Here is a 22,032-nt window from a genome sequence, read left to right as displayed (position 1 = left end):
CTGGGGGCTGCCTATGCTGAGAAGCCTATTTCGGTCCTTTTTTTAAGTACCTTGACCGCAAGGTTATAAAAGGGGAAAGGCACACCCTTTCCCCTTTTCGCTGTCTACCTCTCTCGCCCATTTCCCTCTCTCCGCGGTGAAGAAGAAGAGGTGTACATCCTCTCTCTCTCTCTCTCGTGACCCGAGTCGGGTCTCTCGGTCCCTCTCCCTCTCTCGGGTTCTTTGTCTCTCTCCCTCTCTCAGGTTCTCTCTCCCTCTATTTTGTTTGTGTGTGTGTAATTTATACACACACATACACATTCTATCTGTGTATGTAATTCATTGTCTGTGTAATTTACACACATACACATTCTATGTAATTCATGTATAACTTGTTTGACTGTTTCTGGGTTATGTACTTATGTTTATGAGTTATATTTCTGGTTGACAAACTGTTTATCAGTTATTCAATTGTTCATTTATTATTATTATTTTTTGAGCAGGTTATCAATTGCATGGTTTGTTTACTCAATTGTCCATTTCTTCTTATTTGTCTATTGCTTATATTATGGCTATTGTTAATTTTTTGTATACATGATTTTATTTTTTGTATATTGTTCATTCACATTGTTAGTTGTATGGTTTGTTTATTCAATTGTTCATTTATTGTTAATTTTTTTGAGCAGGTTATTTAATATAATTGCTTTATATTGTTCGATGACATGTGTTTTGTCTATTGCTTATTGTTGATTGATTTTATGTTGTATACATGTTTGTTATTAATTTTGGCAGTTTGTTTAAATATTTTATGTATTTTTTAAAATTTTAATTTTTTTTAATTGGGGCACTGACTAGTTCGCCTAGTCCCGCCAAGGCCCCACCTAGTCTTTTTAGGGGCTCACCGCCTAGGGCTCCGCCTAGTGCCTTCAACAAATAAGGCTGGAAAGGACTCTTGGTCTCTCTATCTCTTTACCCAAATGACAAAGCATGACTCTTTGCCAACCTATAACTTTCACACTTCTGTACATACTTAGACACTACTAACTCTGATATGCCTAGACCCCTCGAGGCTGCCAAGTGTTGCAACCTAGAGCTTGAAATATGCCTGTCTCTGGTACCTCAAAACTGACTCATCAAAAAGCAGTTGCACTCCCCAGACCACCTCCGTAATTCATTTGCTTGCTCATGTCCAACCAATCCAATTTATAAGGATCTCATTTTTGTACGGTCAATTCCAACCATCTTTCCGGATAGCTGATCCTGCACAAGACAATTAACAGAGGAAAATGTGACATTAGTTTGACCAACATAAATGAGATTCATGGCTAATGAGAGAACATGACAGACTTGTGAGATATTTAACTTGCAACCATGAAAATAGTTTGAAGAAATGCAACTTATTTTCGAAACCAACATAGAGGAACCATCTACTGTGCAAAAAACACCACTGTAGGTTTGACAATTGGTTAGAACAAACTTATGAGGAGGAAGAGGGGGCAATAGCTGATTGAGCGAGGAGCTGCAACTGAAGAATTTGCTGTTGCATCTTCTCTAATAATTGAAGCTGACCACCACCTGACTGCTCTAAGGATCTCTTAGCAGAAGAGACAACAAACTGAACACCAACATCTGTGGACATGTACTTTTCATGTGACCAAAGCTGTTGTAGTAGTAGCATTGAATATAACTCAACTCACCTCTACCTATAGCCTTACCACCACCCCTACCACCTAATCTACCACATGACGACCGAGGAATTGCCATTACTGTATCATTAGAAGGATTGTCTCTGAGCGACTTCATTTTAGTCTCTTCAACAATCAACTCGGCTAATGCACGGGTCACTAAGGGCAAAAGTGACCTATGAAGTATGACACTCCTCACCCCAGCAAATTTCGGGCATAGGGTCATAAGGAACTCTATCAGTTTACTTGTCTTCCTTTGCTGATCAACCACACTCACACAGGCCTGACAACCGTTGCACTTCTTGCACTTCATGCACTTTTCACATTTGTTATGCCCTTCCATAAGTGCAAGTGTATCCCAAACCCTCTGCATTTTTGAGTAGAATTTTTCTACAAACTTGATCCCTTACCTCATATCTTCTTGCACGAGTTGATATTGTTTGGCCCACTTTTCTTGCTTGTACAATTGCTTGACATACCCCCAAGCTTCCTTGTTTCTTGAAATTTGGACAAATTCACAACTATTCTTTGCTCAACTGACCCTAATATCCATGCCTCGACTTTCATATTATTTACAATCCACTCTTTCACGAACTTGTCATAGTTAAGATTGGTTGTCTTGGGTTTCACTTTTAAGCCATCCAAGTATCCTCCAAGCCCTTTCTCAAAATTGTAAGTCATGAAGTCAACCTAGTTTGCATAATTCATCCCATCAAGCTTCATCAGGATGAGTTATATTCCTTTCCCCTTCTCCATATCTCACTACAACTCACAACTACAAAATAAGGAGCTGCACACAAATATCACAATAGCAACAACAAAAACAAATATGCTGAAACAACCCAAATACGCCAACTGAAAATCAAGCCAACACAGAACAATAACCCACAATACTCACAATCACACAATAGGCATCTCAGGCAAACTTGATACACCCAAAGTAGGAAATATAGTTACCGACTGTGAGCAATGTAGTGAAACTTCCTCAAATCTTTCTCAAATATTGAAATATCAACTCTCTACTGCTAATAACGTATTCCTTACTGTAAAAATGATCCAAAAGAAATGAAGCTCACACCTCACGAGCCTCACAAGCTATTGATGTAGTGAGAGTTCTCGAAACAGTCTCAAAATGACAGCACACAGAAAAATTCCTTGAAAAATCATTGAAAAACCTAATACCGAACTGATGATCAAGATTTTTTATTCTAAATGATGTAAAAATCAAGAGCTACTGATCTGGTACCTCGAAACCTCAAGAACTGAAAGTCGACTATATGATGCTGATGCCAGCACCCTTGCACAGAACTCTGTGCAAACCAAAATGAAACCTCCTTTCTTCTCCAACATGCTCTCAATCAACAGCTTCTTGTTCTCAATATGGCTCTGATATCATATTGAATAACAATCAAGAGAACAAGAAACCACAAGCACACAAAGAAGTGAGTGAGGAAAAGACTTAGCCAAAACTTCATTAGCAAGAAAATCCAAAGAGATACAACGTATAAGGGTCGATCCCCTTTACTACACTAAAAGACAAAATCAGTTGACTCTCTAACCTCCTGACAAATTACCTTGATACCCCTCTTAAATAATATTATGTACACTTAAGTGGGGTAGCACCAATGACTAGTAATACATATAATACATCTATATTACATTATTCAACAGTTTGATATTTTTATACCTATAAAAACAAAAAGGGGGAAAGATCCCACTTCTCTCTCTCTCTCTCTCTCTCTTTCGTTTGGAAGAAGGATAAGGTGCAGGTTTTGAAGCAGACCCTTGGAAGTCGTGTCCTGCACAATGAACAGATAGGAGAGAAAGAGAAGAGAAGCAACTTTGAAAACTGAATAGATGTTTCAACCCCAGCCTAGGGTGTTGTCCTTTCTTTTATATTAAAGGGTGTCATGGTTGATTACAATATTGTCTTTTAGTACAAAAATAAATACAAGTGTACATACATGATAGAATCTGTTTTGGATTTGGGTCCAATTTGGTATAGTCTTAACATGCCCCCTCAAACTGAGCATGGTTAAGAACCATGGACAATTTGGATTTCAAGTGCCAATGACGATGCATAATAAGTACTTTCGTAAATAGATCAATCACCTGGTCCTCTCCTCTAATAAACACTGGTTGGATCTCTTTGGCCTCTACCTTTTCTCTGACAAAATGATGGTCTATCTCTACATGTTTCATCTTGTTATGCTGAATTGGATTTGTGGGGATAGCCACTGCACTTCATTTATCATAATACAATAACGAGCTGGATATATGTTGATGCAGGCTGAATAATGTGTTTAATCCACGCAACTTCTGTAGTAATTGTTGACATAGCTCAATATTCTGCTTCCGTACTTGAACATGCCACACTCTTCTGCTTCCTACTGGCCCAATACACTAGGTGAGAACCCGTATAAACCCCATAATCAGTGACAAACCGTCTTGTAAGAGGATCATGAGCCCAATCTACATCAGAATATGCAATGATTTTAATAGAGACTTGGGTGCTCATCGAAATGGGTCTAACATATACAAGACCGTTCGAAAGAGTACCTTTAATGTATCAGAGAATTCTCTTCACAACTTCCATATGCTTCACCTAGGGTTTATGTATAAACTGTGATACCTGATTCACTGAAAAAGCTAAGTTTGGGCGAGTAAAAGTCAAGTACTGCAAGGCTCCAACAATGCTGCAATACTTTTTTGGCTGAGGAAAGTCATCATCATATGAAGAAGCATTGCCTAATTAAGTGTGAATAACCATAGGAGTATGCACAGGTTTGCACTGTAGTCCCATTGTATTAGAGAATATTTCGAGCATACTTGTGCTGCTATAAGATCAAACGATCTGGTTGCTGATCCACCTGCACTCCAAGAAAGAACCAAAGATGTCCCAAATCCGTCATGTGAAACCGGCTATGAAGAATGGATTTCAACTGCTCGATCTTGCCTTCACTGTTGCCAGTAATAATTATATCGTCCACATATACCAAGATGATAGTAAGATCAGATTTGTCACAATACATAAATAGAGAGTAATCACATTGACTTTACCCAAATCCAAGAGATTGCACTACAATATTGAATGTATCAAATCAGGCTCACAAAGCTTATTTAAGTCCATATATAGCCTTTTTTAATTTATGAACAATGGAGTGTCTTTGATAGCCAGTTGAGTGTGTAATGAAATATGCGGAAGAATCCAAGAATGCTAAAGCATTCACTATGTCCCACACGGACAAATGCAACAAGCATAAGAGAGGAAATCCACTAAGGGATATACGAAAGGCCTTATAAAAAGGCTACACACATGAAAAATAATATCACTATTATTGGAGAGGAGCTCTCAAGAGCAATACGACATACAAGGGGGGTTCCCCCTATTTATAAGAAAAGGAGACCAAAGGGGCTCCCAATAGAGTCGTTGGGAGCCCCCAACGGTCACAATTGTGACCGTTGGGGGCCCCAACGACTCCATTGTGGGGCCCCTTTTCGGTATCCAAAATGCATTTTAAAAAACAAAAAAACAAAAATAAAAAACAGCAAAATAAAAGAAATAAAACAAGTACCCCTATTGGGTACTTGTGAAATGACTATAATACCCCTATCGGGTATTATGGTGAATATACATCTATATTTATATATATATAGATGTATATTATTACATATGTTTTAACACCCCCCCTCAAACTTTACGGGGGAATGACCGAAAGTTTGCCAAGGAGGAACAAGAAGCGAGGAGCAGGCAGGGCTTTGGTGAAGAAATCTGCAAGTTGATATTCTGAAGTGACATATGGCAGTGTAACTGTCCCACGAAGATATTCATCACGTACATAATGACAGTCCATTTCAATATGTTTAGTCCTCTCATGGAAAGTGTGGTTGCTGGCAATGTAGATGGCACTTTTGTTGTCGCAACAAAGCTTCGAAGCCCCGGTAATTTCGACTCCCATATCTTGAAGAAGACTTCGAAGCCACACCAGCTCCATTGTAGTAGTTGCCATAGCCCTGTATTCTGCTTCAGTAGAAGACAATGAGACTTTCTGCTGTTTCTTGCACCTCCAAGCAATTAGTGAATCTCCTAGGAAAACACAAAAGCCAGTAGTTGAGATTCGATCATTTGGGTTTCCTCTCCAGTCAGCATCAGTATAAGCTAGTAAATCTAAGGAAGAGATTGAGGATAGGAATAGCCCTTTAGTCAAAGTATTTTTAATATATCGGATGATCCGGAGCACAACACTCGTATGCACAGATGTAGGAGCATGCTGAAATTGGCTTGCAGAGTGCACAGCATGAGCAATATCCGGCCTAGTGATAGTCAGATAGGTGAGGGAGCCTATGAGTTGCCTGTAGGGCGTAGGATCATCCAGCATAACTCCATCCTCCAGTCGTAGTTTAGCATTGATAACCTCGGGAGTCTCCACCTTTTTATCATCTGAAATCCCAGATTTGGAACATATGTCTGCAGCAAGCTTCATCTGTGACAATATATACCCTTGAGGAGAGTATGCAACTTCTATACCAAGAAAGTACCTGAGAAAACCTAGATCAGACATATCAAAATTATGTTTTAACATATTTTTAACTTTAAGAATACCACTTTCATCATTGCCAGTGATGATCATATCATCAACATAAAGCAGAAGGATGATGATACTATTACCTGCACGTTTAACAAAAAGAGCAGTGTCAGTATAACATGAGCGAAATCCCAATTGTAACATGATAGCACTAAATCTATCATACCAAGCCTTAGGGGCTTGTTTAAGACCATATAAAGCTTTTAATAACCGAAGGGTTTGACCTTGGTTAACACTGATTCCCGACGGAGGGTCCATATATACTTCTTCATTCAACTGACCATTAAGAAAGACATTTTTAACATCTAATTGGAATATAGGCCATTTCTTAGATGATGCTACCGCAATTAAAGTTCTAACGCTTGTCATGCGAGCCACGGGAGCAAAAGTCTCCTCATAATCGATGCTATATTCTTGTGAGTATCCCTTAGCAACTAATCTAGCTTTATAACGCTCTAGGGAACCATCACTTTTAGTTTTGACTTTGTAGACCCATCGACATCCTATAGCTTTCTTATTTGGAGGAAGGTGAACTATTTCCCAAGTTTTAGCTTTATTTAAAGCATCTAGTTCAACTTTCATTGCTTCAACCCAATGAGGTATACTTTTTGCTTGATTATAATGGGAGGGTTCATAGTAAGAATGCAAGGCTATTAGACAAGCTCTATATTTAGGTGAGAGAGTTTCATCTGAGACAAACCTATTAGGTGGAATTGATTTTCTAGAAGAACGCCTAAGGGAGGTCTCTTCTAGGGGTTCATTAAGCCGCAATAATTTTTCTAAAGCACTAATAGGTTGGGCTTCCTCACGCCAAGTGTATACTTGGAGATTGTCACCATTAGTTGGTGATACATCATTATCATGAGAATCATGAGTATTTTCTAAAACTTCCGGATGACTCAAAGAGTCATCATTTGAATCTTCTAAAAGATCATTGATAAACATATAATCAATTTCATTTGATTTTTCCAATATGTCAAATCCATTTTCATCTTCTAAAAAGGTTACATCTTTGGAGACAAATAACTTATTGTTTTTATGATCAAAGCATCTATAACCTTTTTGATTTTCACCATATCTTAAAAATACACATTCTATTGCTTTAGGTGACAATTTATCTCTTTTATGTAAAAGAACAAAGCATTTACACCCAAAAATTCGAAGACGATTGTAGTCGGGTGTCATATTAAAAAGTTTTTCATAAGGAGAGATATTGTTCAATTTTGAAGATGGCATCCTATTGATTAAATATGTGGAGGTTAACACGGCTTCGGCCCAAAAATTTTTAGGAATATTTTTAGAAATGAGTAAGGATCTAGTGGTTTCCAAAATATGCCTATGTTTTCTTTCCGCTAGACCGTTTTGTTGAGGAGTTCTTGGGCAAGATTTTTGATGACAAATGCCATGTTGTTTTAGATATGATTGAAAATCATTTGATAAGTACTCTCCACCCGAATTGGATCTAAGAATGGATATTTGGCTTTGAAATTGATTTTGAACTTTTGCATGGAATTTTTTAAAGAAGTTAAAAACTTACGATTTAAAGTTAAGAAAATAAATCCATACATATCTAGTATAATCATCAATAAAAGTAACATAATATGAATAACCACCTTTAGATAGAACCGGAGATGGCCCCCAAACATCGGAATGCACCAATTCAAAAGGTCTTGTTGTCACAAAGGATCTAATAGGAAAAGGAGTAGACTTCATTTTGCCAAAAATGCAATCTTTGCAATTGATATCTTTTTCTTTACAAAACTTGTGTCCAAAAGGAAAAAGATACATTTTAGAGTAACTTGGATGTCCAAGCCTTTTATGCCAAGTTTCAATATTTTTGTCTTGGACATAAGTACAAAATGAGGTATTGGAAGCATTAAATTATCCATAAAATAAAGGTCTCTCTTCCTATGGCCTTGCCCAATCCGCTTCCCGGACCGGAGATCCTGCACAAAGCACCCTTGGGATGAGAAAGATATTTCACATCCATGGTCGGCTATTTGAGAAACGGAAAAGAGGTTAAGATTTAATTTTGGAACTATTCTAACTTTTGGAACAAGGAAATTTTGAACATTTTTAGAATCAAGAGTTCCAACACCATTTATTTTGAGAAAAGTTCCATCGGCCGTAGAGACACAAGACATTTTTGAATTGGTGTGCACATTGGTTAATGCATTTTCATGAGGGGTCATGTGAAAAGAAGCTCCGGAATCTAAAATCCAAGAGTACGTACCAGGAGGTGATGATGAGGCAATTGCGGCACCGGAGGTAGAAGAAGTAGCCTTTAGAATTTGTTGGAGAGCCAAGGAAATTTGTCCAAGAGTATCTTTGAGATCCCCGTTCTTGCCGTCATCTTCTTTGGTGGATGATTCTTCAACGGAAGCCACCTTTGGCTTGAATGCTCCATTTAACTTTGGGCAAACGGGTTTAATATGTCCCGGCTCATAACAATGATGACATATAATCATTTTTCTTCCACCACTCTCTTGCTTACCAAAATGAGGTGGTTTGTATGTTTTGACATGATTGTCGGGTTTAGATACGGCAAGAACTTCATCAATGCTTTTACCCATATTATGCTTAGTCTCTTCTTGAGTAATCTCGGCAATAGCCTCTTCTAAGGGAGGAAACGTGGATCTATGGAGAAGTGAGGATCTAACTTGTTCAAATTCGGGACGAAGCCCAAATAAAAATTGAAACAATCTATCTTATTCCATTTGTTTTTGTCTTAGTACCACATCCTCCATAGACACCCATTTAGGCTCTAAAAGAGCCAATTCATCCCACAAAGGATTTAGAGCAATATAATAGTCTTGTATGCTCATGTCACCTTGTTTTGTGGTTCTCACTTTTTCTTGCAAAAAATAAGCTCTTGCAAGATCTTTTTGGGTAAACATACCCTTCATAAAAAACCAAGCTTCATTTGCCCGGCGGAATTTTGCAATATTTGCACATACCTTAAGTTCAACATTATTCATAAACCATGCTAGGATTTTTGCATGGTTACTCTCCCAATCTTCCATTTGATGATGATAATCTTCAATAGCCTTTAGACGAGCATCGCCTTCAAGTGCTTTCTCTTGATCTTCTTCCATCTTTGTGAGCTTAAGTTGGGGTTCCGGAATGGTCCCCATTACATAACCCCAAAGCTTCTTCCCTTTGAGATTATTCTCCATTGCGGATGCCCACATCATGTAATTTTTCCCATTGAGCTTGAATGATAGATCGATCTTGACTTCCATTGCTACAAAATGGAGGTGAGAGAGAAAAGAAAAAAAAAGGAAGTAGAGAGATACACGATTTTACCTTAGAAGATCGTATGGCTCTGATACCATGTAATGAAATATGCGGAAGAATCCAAGAATGCTAAAGCATTCACTATGTCCCACACGGACAAATGCAACAAGCATAAGAGAGGAAATCCACTAAGGGATATACGAAAGGCCTTATAAAAAGGCTACACACATGAAAAATAATATCACTATTATTGAAGAGGAGCTCTCAAGAGCAATACGACATACAAGGGGGGTTCCCCCTATTTATAAGAAAAGGAGACCAAAGGGGCTCCCAATAGAGTCGTTGGGAGCCCCCAACGGTCACAATTGTGACCGTTGGGGGCCCCAACGACTCCATTGTGGGGCCCCTTTTCGGTATCCAAAATGCATTTTAAAAAACAAAAAAACAAAAATAAAAAACAGCAAAATAAAAGAAATAAAACAAGTACCCCTATTGGGTATTATGGTGAATATACATCTATATTTATATATATAGATGTATATTATTACATATGTTTTAACAGAGTGTTCCATGTGCTCCTTTTCATACCGATCGCCATGAAGAAAAGCATTTTTAACATTCAATTAGAATAAATCCCATCTATTGGATATTACTAGAGATAAAAAAATTCGAATTGTTCCCATCCGAACAACCGGGCTGAATGTTTCATTAAAATCCAGCCCATGTTCCTAAGTATAGCCCTTCGCTACTAACTTGACCATCAGATTTTCGTTTAATCTTTACACCCAATGACATCAAACTACATTCTTATCTGTAGTTTTGGGAACTATTTTCAATGTGCTGCATTCACGGAGAGCTGCAATCTCCTCATTCATAGCATCTGTCCAATGTGGATTTTGGTTGGCTTCAACAAAAGACCTTGGCTCTTGAGTATTATCGAGAGCTGTAGCATATACCTTAAAATCCAAAGAAAGGGCTTCATAACTGACCCATCTGTCAAGGGGGTGTCTAACTCTGCTGGACATGCGAATAGAGGAATCCTGTGGCTGAACCGGATCATCAGTGGTTGACCGGACAGGCGGCTGAATTATGTCACGATTAGAGCCTTGATTAATCTGGAATGTAGCATTGTCGGAGTCATGTGAAACCTGATCAGCAGAAGGTTCCGTTTGCTGATCCTTCAATTCACTACGCAGGGCAACAATTCCACTGTGTGACAGGCTGCATCTCCTTTCTTCTGTTGTACATGTGTTTGAAGAATTGAAAAGATGGTTGCCCCGCTGGCTGAATATTATCAGCTAAAGGTATACCTGCTGAACTTGGTAATTCAGTTGCAGCAGTGTTACTTTCATCATGCTGCATTTTTTGTGTTGATGGCCAGAAAGACTGTAACAAGGTGTTGTTAGAGGGTGATAACACATTCCCACACATATTTTCATGAAAAACAACATGACGCGAAGCAACAATTTTATTGGTAGCATGATCAAAGCACCTGTATCCCATATATTCCTCATCATATCCAATGAATTGGCACATGGGTGGTCTTGGGAGATCTTATTTCTCAATGTACCATCAATGTGAACAAGACACCAACATTCATATGAGAATAATCAGGGTGTGTTATATACAACAAAAAGTATGAAGACTTTCCTCCAAGACTGGATAGAGGCATCCTATTTTATCAAGAAAGCTGCCGTATGAAACATGTCTGACCATAAACCAGTCTTGGGATTATCGTCATATATGACTGTCAGGGCTGTTTCCACAATATGATGGTGTTTGCGTTCAACAACTCCATTTTATTAGGAAGTCCCGGGACAACTAAACTCATGTTGAATTCCATTATTGTGTAAAAACTGTGTGAATTGGTTTGATATGTATTCACCACCACCATCACTCCATAAGGATATTTTTTTTAGAAAATTGAGATTCAGCATATTATTTGAATATATGAAAAACAGGAAGAACCTTGTCCTTGGATTTTAAGAAGTATATCTTGGTGAAATGAGTAAAATCATCTACAAAAATCACATTATTTGAATTTAGACAATGACATAACAAGGGAAGGACCCCAAACATCAGAGTGAACAAGCTCAAATGGAAAAAAGCTCATTTCTTGGACCTGGGGAAGTTCATGACTTACAAATACGACACCTAATACAAGAAGTAAAAGAATTTTTTATTTTATCACCAGTCAAACCTTCATTAAATAAAATATCAAGAAAACTCGAATTGCAACGACTTAATCTACAGTGCCAAAGATCAAATTCTTGGTGAACTCTTGGACTTGATGATGATGCAAACAATGAATGACTGGCTAGCGATGAAATAAACTCTGGAGCTTCATTCAAAACATATAGGTTTACACATCTTGCCTCACCGAGTGTCTGATTCGTGTGAATTCACTTCACAGAAACATAAGACAAAAGAAAGTAGACACGAGAATTAGTATCACAACAAAGTTGAGAAAAAAAAGATTTTTCTGAATATTACGAACAAGGTATTAAACAAGGAAATGAATCATTTACTAGTAGGAACAACAACTGCGCCTACATGAGTAATATGGTGGTGTTTCTCATCCCCCATGATTACACTTCCATTACCATGATAAGGTTCAACATGAGAGAGTTTACTTGAATCTCTTGTAACATGATGTGCTGCCCTTGAATCCATGAACCGGCCTTAAGACGAAGTTGCTGGATAATGTCTTGACATGGGGTGCATTCCTGTGCACTGGGATTTTTTTCCAATCAATATAAATGCAGGATGGAAGCACAAAGAGGCCTAAAAAAACATGGTAAAAAACTTAGAGTTCGTTGCATGGCGGAAGAATGATCCGTCCACTGTAGCATTTATTACAACTACTATTTCACGCGAGGTTTTTATGTATATTCTATCTGGAGTTCTATTGAACGAGTTGTGAGACATTTTACATCAGTGGTACTAAGAGAGAGTACCTAATCTAAGTTTTTCTTGTCCCACATCCACCAAAGTTGCACCCACAGCCACGTCCTCTTCCTTGGGAAGAGTTAAAAATTTGGGCAGCTACCATGACCTCATGATTAACTTAATCTTTTCGAGGACCGGATGATATGCCGAACATAGCTTTATGCTCCAACAACATAATTCTCTGTTTACCAAAAGGTGGACGTCACACAGTGCCTGTATAGACAATGATAAACATGTACTCCAATCCAAGTCCGCTAACTGTTTTCGTGCATATATCTTCATCTGACAATGAGGATCCTATGGCAGCAAGTTGATTTAGTCTTGATTTTGTTGAGGTATTTCACAACATGTGAATCATACTTTTTTAAATCAACAAGCTCTGATTTCAACTGGTATACCTTGGGGGTACAAATCTCTTCATACCACTGATGTAAAATGTCTGACAACTTTTTCATTGGAACTCTTGATAGAATATGCAGAAGAACCTTGTGGGAGAGAGTAGCTGTAATAAATGCTACAACCGATTGATCATTCTTTTGCCACACAACAAATTCTGGGTTTTTTTACCATAGTTTTTGAGGCCTTTTCTGTGCTTTCATCCTGCATTGAAATTGTTTGGGAAACAAATTCTAAAGGCACATAAATCAACCCATCGAGGTGTCCCATTAAATCATGACTGCAAAGGAAAGGAATAATTTGTGTGAACTTGGAAGAATCAAGTTTCTCAATCACTAAATGACTGAGAAAGGAAGCATTAATGGTTGCCACTAGGAATAAATAAGAGAGGAACCAAGGATATAACTGAAAGAAAGAAAAGAACAATTTTCAAAAGAAAAACTAATCAGGTGTACTGGACTAATCTGAACAATCTGCCTTTTTTTGCAAATGATCATAAACTACAGATCGGAGAGAATATCTGCATTGGATCTAGCAGTCCAGAAAAATAAATAAATAAATAAATAAATAAAATATATATATATATATATATATATATATATATATATATATAAGAAAAGAAGATGGGATGTCACTTCATGAAAAAGATCGTCAGATCTGATCTGACATGATGGGTCGTCAGATCTGGTCCGATGTGATTACAAGAAACAGATCTGGTCTTCCCTCGATCTGTTTTTTGATTTTTTTTAGATCAGACCAAAGAAAGAAAATATTGAATGAAAAATATCAAATCTGGTCCAATGTTTCAGATCTGATGCAAAAAGGAAAAATACTTTTAGATCTGTAGTATTTTAAATCAGATCTGAAAATATCTTCAGATAAAACACATAAAATAAATAAGGGAGAAGGGATTTGATTTAGATAATAAGAAAAGAAAGGGAGACGCTAGAGAAAATGATCATGCCGAGATTTGTTTTTGGGAGAGGGAGTTTGCAGCCAAAGACCAATGAGACTTACCTCTTCTGGGCTCTGATACCATGTGCAGCAGACTCTTGGAAGTAGTGTCCTGCACAATGAACAGACATGAGAGAAAGTGGAGAAGAGAAGCAACCTTGAAAACTGAATAGACGTCTCAACCCCAGCCTAAGGTGACATCCTTTCTTTTATATTAAAGGCTGCGGTTGAGATGTCCTTTCTTTTATATTAAAGGGTGTCGTGACTGATTACAATATTGCCCTTTAGTACACAAATAAATACAAGTGTACATACATAATAGAATTGGTTTTGGATCTGGATCCAACTTGGTATAGTCTTAACCCAGTTATGCCTTCTCCCCCCCTCTCTCTCTCTCTTCCCCTCATTGCTTTCTTCTTCCTCTTATTCTTCTCCTTTTTCTCTCTTCCCCACCTTTTCCTTTTTCTTCTTCTCTCTCTCTATGGCCAACTAAGTAAAAAAACAAAAAGGTTTCAGGTTGGACCCATGCCACACCTGGTACCCCGGCATGTCACATGGATACAGTGGGTCGTTCGTCGTGTCTGTGTTACATAGTATTTTACGAGTTAACTTTTGGTTATCTCATTAACTGGATATTGGAGTTATCTGCTGGTTAACAATCTCTTTTGGATTTGGTTTGTTAGTCTGAGTTGTCTGAAATTAATCTAGGTGATCATAATTTGAATCCTTATGCCGGGGGGTGTATACTTTGTGCATTTCTGTAGATTTCTTAATAAATCTATTTGTTTGGTTCCTTCTCCGTGTTCTAACTTTCCACATTTTTGTTGTGCAGCAAATCATCGTTGCTGCTTGGTTTGGCCCTCACAATTCCCTTAATGGCTGCATGTCTTTCTGTTGCAATTCCTATATGGATTCATAATGGGTACCGTTTCTGGATTCCACAAGTAGATAATACAGTGCAGTCAAATAGCCATCAGACATGTGGTACTCGGGAGGTTTGTTCATAAGACCATGCTTATATTCATATTTTCTTACTAGGCTAACAACTATCTTCAACCGAAAAACAACAAATGCATTTTGTTAATCTGTTAAATTAATATAGTACCTGTGGCACGTGAGTATTGCAAGCTGCATTGCTAACTTGTTATTTTAGAAGGTCATTGAATATAAAATAGTTAAATACTGCTTCATGTGCAGGAACACTCTGTTATTATTGGTTTCTGCTCTTTCTTGGTCAGTTATCTAGTTAAATGACTTGCAATTTGTTGACTTCTGGTTCACATACTATTGGAGTTTCTTTCACATGGTTCTTCTCCTTTGTGTTTTTATTTATTTGTTTGTTCCTTTTTTACTTTATTTGAAAATCAGAAAGTGGTTTGCGCAAGCTATTCGTGTGGCTACCTTTGTTATGTTGCCAGTGCCCCTAGAGTTCCAGACTTTGTTATCCTGTGGTATACAAGGCTGTGGGCTGTAAGTTGTAATGAAGTTGTTGATTCCAGTTGTTAACTTGGCTGGCCAAATAAAAACTAATTACATGAAATAAAAGGTTTACTGGATCCTGGCAGCCCACAAAATCGCCTCTTCTTGCCATTTAGATGGGACTCTTTTAAAATATATTGGAATTTATCATATTCTAAACTCTACATGTCAACCAGTATGTTTACATTTGGACACCCTCTTGTTTCTTTGAATCTGAACTGGTTGTCATGATGAGAAAAGCCACCACACTATGTGTTAGTGTTACTCACTCCTTGCCCCACGTTTTACTTAAATTCTGTTGTATAAATTGTTTGTTACTCTTTTATGTCATTGGAGAATCATAGTACCATTGCCCATAATAAGTTCCAAACCTGATGACAAGATTCACATTCTCTGGAGTGTCAAATTCATGCATTTGGCTACTCCCACACAGGATATGGTTGCGAAGAAAACCTTGTCATTGTTGTTATATCGCTATCCATCTCTAGCCATGTGAAAATGTGAGCTATAAGTGATCGTTCTGTATCTCAAATGGCATTTCCCGAGTAGGTGAGGAGATCATATTTACATACCATCTGTAATATGCCCTTTCTTAAAGTTTCTACGGTGCCATAAGCTCTACATCATATTGAGTTGCAAGTTACTCTTGCAGCACTCCTGTGACTGCAAACAAGTTACCCACTTGCCTGTCCATGTTGTGAGAGATGATGCAAATTTCTTGGATCCAACTCTATAATTGAATGACTATGACTGTATGTAGCTTTTAGTTCCTTAACTTTGTACTTCACTTCTTCTGTTTGACAACTGTTGCATGAAGTCAAGCTTTTGGTGCTGTTTGGATGCGGTTATTTCCATATAGTTGTTTCTTATTTAAAATGCTTTTCCACATGCATTATATTGTTGAGAAGTTGGAAATGGAGTTAGGCGCATCTATTGTCTTAATATGAATTTACAAATGTCCGATTTTTTGTTTCAGGGTATTTTGCTGACGATCTCCACAACAATTTTAATTGGATCAATTGCAGCATTAGGTGCAATTGTTTCTGCAAAACCTTTGGATGAACTGGGTTATGCTGGCTGGAATAACACTAAAAAATACTGTGACTCCCCTTATACATCATCCTTTTACCTTGGGTGGGCAATGTCTTCAACCTTAGCCTTGCTGATCACAGGTGTCTTGCCTATAGTTTCTTGGTTTGCAACCTATAGGTTCTCGCTTTCTTCAGCAATCTGTATTGGTATTTTTGCAAGTAAGTAGAAGGTGTTTAAGATTACAGTTCCACTACTGAAAAAATTTGCTAAAATATTTGTTTTCTTTTACTTCATGGGATGTTTCGACATTATGATACTCTCTCTTTCTTTCTATAGTTGTGCTTGTTTCATTCTGTGGTGCTTCTTATTTGGAAGTTATCAATTCTCGGGTGGATCGATTACCTACAAAGGCAGATTTTCTTGCTGCATTGCTACCACTCTTGTGCATTCCTGCAGTTCTATCGCTGTGCTCTGGGCTGTACAAATGGTGAGGAAATAAGATGTGTCCTAATATTGACTGCTTTAAATTTATGTTATCTTGATGTAGCTTACTTTGCTTATCTTCTTCCAGGAAAGATGATGAGTGGAAACTCTCTCGTGGTGTTTATGTCTTTGTTGGTATTGGGTTGCTTCTTTTGCTTGGTGCAATCTCGGCTGTTATAATAACTGTTAAACCATGGACGGTATGTGGTAATTTTTTGGCATCAGTTGAATGGACACATGATTAAAAACTTTGAATGTTTTGGTGATGCTTTTTTTCAATTGATTTAATCTTGTTGTGGCTTGAATTTGTTTTTTCTTCTTATTGTAACAGATAGGGTTTTCATTTCTTTTGGTTCTGCTACTAGTTTTCCTTGCTATTGGTGTTATTCATTATTGGGCTTCGAACAATTTTTATTTGACGAGGACCCAGATGTTCTTAGTTTGCTTGTTGGCATTTATCCTGGGTTTAGCTGCATTTCTGGTTGGCTTATTGGAAGGTGAATGCTGCCTTAGATTATTCTTGCCTTCACTATCCTTTGTGTGTTGTATGGCTGGTTTCTTTTAGATAATCTTTTTGCTAATGTAAATGCCCATTGTACTTGCAGGTAAGCCCTTTGTGGGTGCATCTGTTGGCTACTTCTCCTTCCTGTTTCTTTTGGCTGGGCGTGCACTGACTGTGAGTTTCTGTTTTGAAATAATAGTCTTACATTTCGTTCATAAACTATGTTGCAAAGTGTCTGTTCATGGCTTCAATTGAACTCATAATTTTTTTTTAGGTACTTCTTTCACCTCCTGTTGTAGTATATTCACCAAGAGTGCTGCCAGTATATGTCTATGATGCACATGCAGATTCTGCAAAAAATGTCAGGTTGGTTGGTGATGAGGATCTCCTTTGCATGGGAAATGCATGTGGTGATATTGATTTTGTCAAGTTAATTTTGTGGATAAATGCTGCTATTTATTGTTGGATGCTTCTATCCATATTGTGCCTATGAGTGCATGCTGTTGTGGTGGTTGTGGTTCCCTGCATCTGACACAATTGAGTTTGTGGGTTGCAGTGCTGCATTTCTTATTCTCTATGGGATTGCACTTGCCACTGAAGGCTGGGGTATTGCTGCTAGCTTGAGCATTTATCCACCTTTTGCTGGTGCTGCTGTTTCTGCAATTACTCTTGTTGTAGCCTTTGGTTTTGCTGTATCTCGTCCATGTTTGACCCTTAAGGTATGCCCACTGCCTTATACTGTATATTTTACTAGGTTTCCTTCCTGATAATAGCTCATCAAAAGAGTTATTGGTTTCCTATCCTCAACATAGGCCGGCTCTTTGTCTCTCTCTTAGAGTGGATGTCGGGCTACCGCCCAATGAGAACTGTCATGATATCTGTTAGGGCCTGGTAGGGCCAACCCTAACCCTGACCTGTGGAAAGCCTGACCCCACTCTTATCTGGTACGGGTTCGCCCAGGCTGTCACATGGGTGCTTCTACCAGCTCCCATGTCCATGTCATATCTATACTGGTGCCTGGGTACTTCAGATATGAGTAAGCTGGGTTTCAGATTTAAATTCGTCTCGTTTGATCCATTTTATGATCCAGCCAGCATGCGGTCAACACTTGGGATCAAAAGTATCCAATGTTAACTATATACTTTTTAATTATTGATTGATATTTAATTATGTATGTTCAATGTGTTTAGATCTTAAAGGATCTTTTGAATTTCTAGTTGTGCCTGCATAATAACCACCATGTGTTGTATTCCAATTGCAACTTTGACCTCATTGTACTGGGGATAATGCCATTTCTGCCAAATCTGACATTTAGGTTAATGTTTACTGTTTTTGGAATGTCTTGAAGACGACATGTTTTAGAGTCTTAGACTTTTAGTTCCTAATTGACTGTCTAGAACTTCATACATGGACCATTTTCTAAAATATGAAATAATTGTGCATTTTTCTGTTTGTGTTTCTGTGGCCATTCCCCCATAGCGTTTTGTGCCCAACTGCTACTGTGGTGTGTGTGCACTCAGGGTGGGTTAGGCCTGGGTCTTTTCGGGCTTGGGGCTGCACAGGCAACCCACGCCAACCCTTTTTGGTTCTGTATCCTGACTCAATGTGCACCCCTACTCTCCTGAATGCATGCTACATTCCTTGAATCATTTACTTGTAAATATCTGTGAGTATGTCCAAAACACTGCGGTAAATCAGCAATGACTTCTTCCCTTTGTCTGCAAAAAACATGTATTTTCACATCATAACCAAGTTGATTCATCAAATTAACACATCTTTTGATTTTGATGCATTAGTTCATGTACATTTTTTTTCTTTTTATGAAGGTGATATCCAGATCCAGTCAGGAGTATTGAATTAGGTCCCCTGTTTGCATTGTTTGCTATCAAAATTTCTCAATAATGTCTCACCTTTTCTATTTAACTCCAATAATCTGCTGATTTTGTAAACCTGGCAGTGTGATACCGTGTGAGCTTGTTCATTTTGTCATACGGTATCACTGCTACTATTTTTTTCTAAATGTTTTTATTTTTTTGTTCTTTTGCATTTTCCATTTTGTTTTCATTTTTCTAACACATTTTGAAAAAATAATTTCAGTGTGAAGCACCTTAGGCTCATTAATAGGAAATGAGAAATTTTTAACACTGTTAACTAGGTTTTCTTGAGACTGATACAGTTATATGGTGAAATAGATGATGGAAGGTGCAATGCGTTTTCTCAGCAAGGAAACTTTGGTTCAGGCTATTGCTCGGTCAGCCACAAAAGTGAGTTCCCATGGCCTTGAGTTTATTACAGTATTTTCTATTGCTCGAGTCAGAATGTTCTGTCCTTTTCGATTATGAAAATTAATCAATACATGGTATGTACAGATGTCTTCATGTATAATTTTTGTATGTAGTAGGTAGCATATATATGTATGTGCATACATACATATGTACACATATATGTATGTATCTTGTGCCATCAGTTGGTAGCCACCACTTCATGGTGTTTTATTTTTCCGTAAAAATGTTCTCTTTCAATAAAGGCTAGAGAAGATATTAACCATAAATGAGAGAATTGTTTGTGAAAGAAAAGTAATACGGGTTTGCACTCATATACATGATAGTTATACAAGAACAAAAATAATCTTTGGTTTTCTTTTGAGAAAATGAATGAAAATGGATTTCTTTGGAGTAATAGGGCCTATTCCAATTATGATGCTTGCGTAGAAGGCATCTTAAGGAATACAAAGAAGGAGCATCTGGTATCCGGGGGCAAAGAGTTTGAAGCAAGATTTCCAGACGGACTGGGTTGGATATTGGTATATTCAGCACATAATATAAATAAATAAATCATATATGTATTTATGTATGTGTGTATCAAGGTCATAGGGTCACAAAATGAAAATAAAAGGTGCACTCTGGATGCTTTCCTGCCTTTCAAAATATTTGATGAGAAACCAACAAAAACCTTCAAAGAAAGAAAGAAAGAAAACACTGATCCTGTACCTCCTCTTTGTCATGAAAGGGCATGAAACTCGAGACACAAGACAAAAAAAACATAGACAAAATCCAAATGCATTATAAAAATGCATTTGGCTAGATACAATAGGCCATGTCTAAACTACCCATCACTCTCTCACTTTACAAGGCACACATCTACCCATATATATATATATATATATATATATATATATATATATATATATATATATAGGAGGGGAAGAGGAAGAAAAAGGAGGGACTAACCCAATGGCTAGTTGCCGAAGGTCCAACAATTAGATTTGTCAACATATTTTGACAAAAAAATGCCATTTAAGTAATGACTAGGAAATAATAAGTAAAATTCCTATTCTACCCCTAATGGCATACCTTAAGTATACTCAACCTATACAATACTTAGACTGCACTTGATAGGTATACTAAAGATAAACCTAAGGAACTTCAAAAAATATACAAAGAAAAGGGATATACCAAGTACACCAAGGTATACTTTGGTACCTAAATACATATCCAACAATACATATACCTTAACATTCTTCTCTCTTGGATCAAGTAAACTAGGTAAGACAGGCAAATCAGACCATGCAAGGAGCCGATAGTTTGCTTATTTCAAGCTTATGTTATTGTAGCAAGAGGGAGTCATTTTAGAGGAGAGTGCTAAAGGGGAGCAGTTCGATAGTGGAGGCACATGCTGTGCTTGAATCACCAGGTTGTATCTAGTTGTCAGGTCAGTAGGTTAGCTATTAGTTAATCAAGGTGACATCCGAGGCCTTCCTCCTTTCTTGCACCACTCGCCTTCTCCATGAGGATGATCTATACACTCCACACAGAACATGCAAAATGGGTTGAAATGAGCTTCTGGCACCTTCTTTGCAATTTTTACCCTGTTGATGAGTTTGGCATGGTCGATTTGCTAAGAATCAACATGTGGATCATGTTTTTCCACGAAAGATTTTTTTTAAGCCTCGAAAATTTACAAAGATTTTGGCTGTTGGGTTTTCAAACCCTATAAAAACCTACCCGAGTAATTCCATGGTGGTTGCAGTCGACATCACAGATGTCACAAATGGGGTAACAATGGTTAAAGTGATATGCCAAATCTCCAGTCCTTGGTGTTTTGGAATCTGGCACCATTTATTCTGTTCATCACCACCACTCATTGCACAAATGATGACTATGTCACATGGGTGCGGGTGCGGCCATGCGGCACTTCAAAAAAATTTGGGTGCGGGCTTGCGGGAGGGTATATATATAAAATTATATATATATATATTATATACATATAATTTTTAAGTTTTAACAGTTAACAACAGTAACTATAGTGAAATAAAAAACAATTATCATAATATCATCAAATCAATTCATCATCATGCATGCAATAAATCAAATTAACAATTTACAATTCTATTCTTCATCATAAAAACTAACACCACAATTAAACCAACCTAAATATATTATAGAAACAATCAAATAAGTAAAAGCAAAAAAGAAGTAAATTATACAATATACTAATAAAAGAAGCAAACAATGCATAATTACATACCAAAAGTATATCCTACACGACGAGGTAATGTATCCTAATAATTTTCTGCTTCATCATCAAATGCATTATAAGATGGAAAAATGCATTATAAAATGGAAGACTGAGATCATATAAATCCATGTTTGTAATATTGAAATCATGCTTTTCCTATAAGTCACACTCTTTTGGGTTTACGTCTCAAATTTTGGATGATCCTTGTCTGCATTACAAACCCAATTTGAAA

The 22,032-nt window shown here is 37.5% G+C and overlaps 1 protein-coding gene across 4 annotated transcripts in view; it reads left to right on the top strand.

Annotated features, from left to right (window-relative positions):
• LOC149818883 (calpain-type cysteine protease DEK1-like) overlaps positions 1–22,032 on the top strand; it is an 83,419-nt gene that overhangs the window by 30,743 nt on the left and 30,644 nt on the right. For all 4 annotated transcript variants that reach the window (XM_089985753.1, XM_089985751.1, XM_089985750.1 and 1 more), the window contains exons 10-18: positions 14,619–14,781; positions 16,242–16,515; positions 16,634–16,784; positions 16,869–16,980; positions 17,112–17,277; positions 17,386–17,456; positions 17,557–17,648; positions 17,839–18,001; positions 19,475–19,546. In XM_089985753.1, the coding sequence (XP_089841879.1) occupies positions 14,619–14,781; positions 16,242–16,515; positions 16,634–16,784; positions 16,869–16,980; positions 17,112–17,277; positions 17,386–17,456; positions 17,557–17,648; positions 17,839–18,001; positions 19,475–19,546 (1,264 nt within the window). The remainder of the gene's footprint in view (positions 1–14,618; positions 14,782–16,241; positions 16,516–16,633; positions 16,785–16,868; positions 16,981–17,111; positions 17,278–17,385; positions 17,457–17,556; positions 17,649–17,838; positions 18,002–19,474; positions 19,547–22,032) is intronic.

This window comes from Nuphar pumila, chromosome 13 (assembly GCF_984573655.1).
Source record: "Nuphar pumila chromosome 13, dmNupPumi1.hap1.1, whole genome shotgun sequence".
NCBI classification, from domain to species: Eukaryota; Viridiplantae; Streptophyta; class Magnoliopsida; order Nymphaeales; family Nymphaeaceae; genus Nuphar; species Nuphar pumila.
This window is presented reverse-complemented; position numbering and strand designations above follow the sequence as displayed.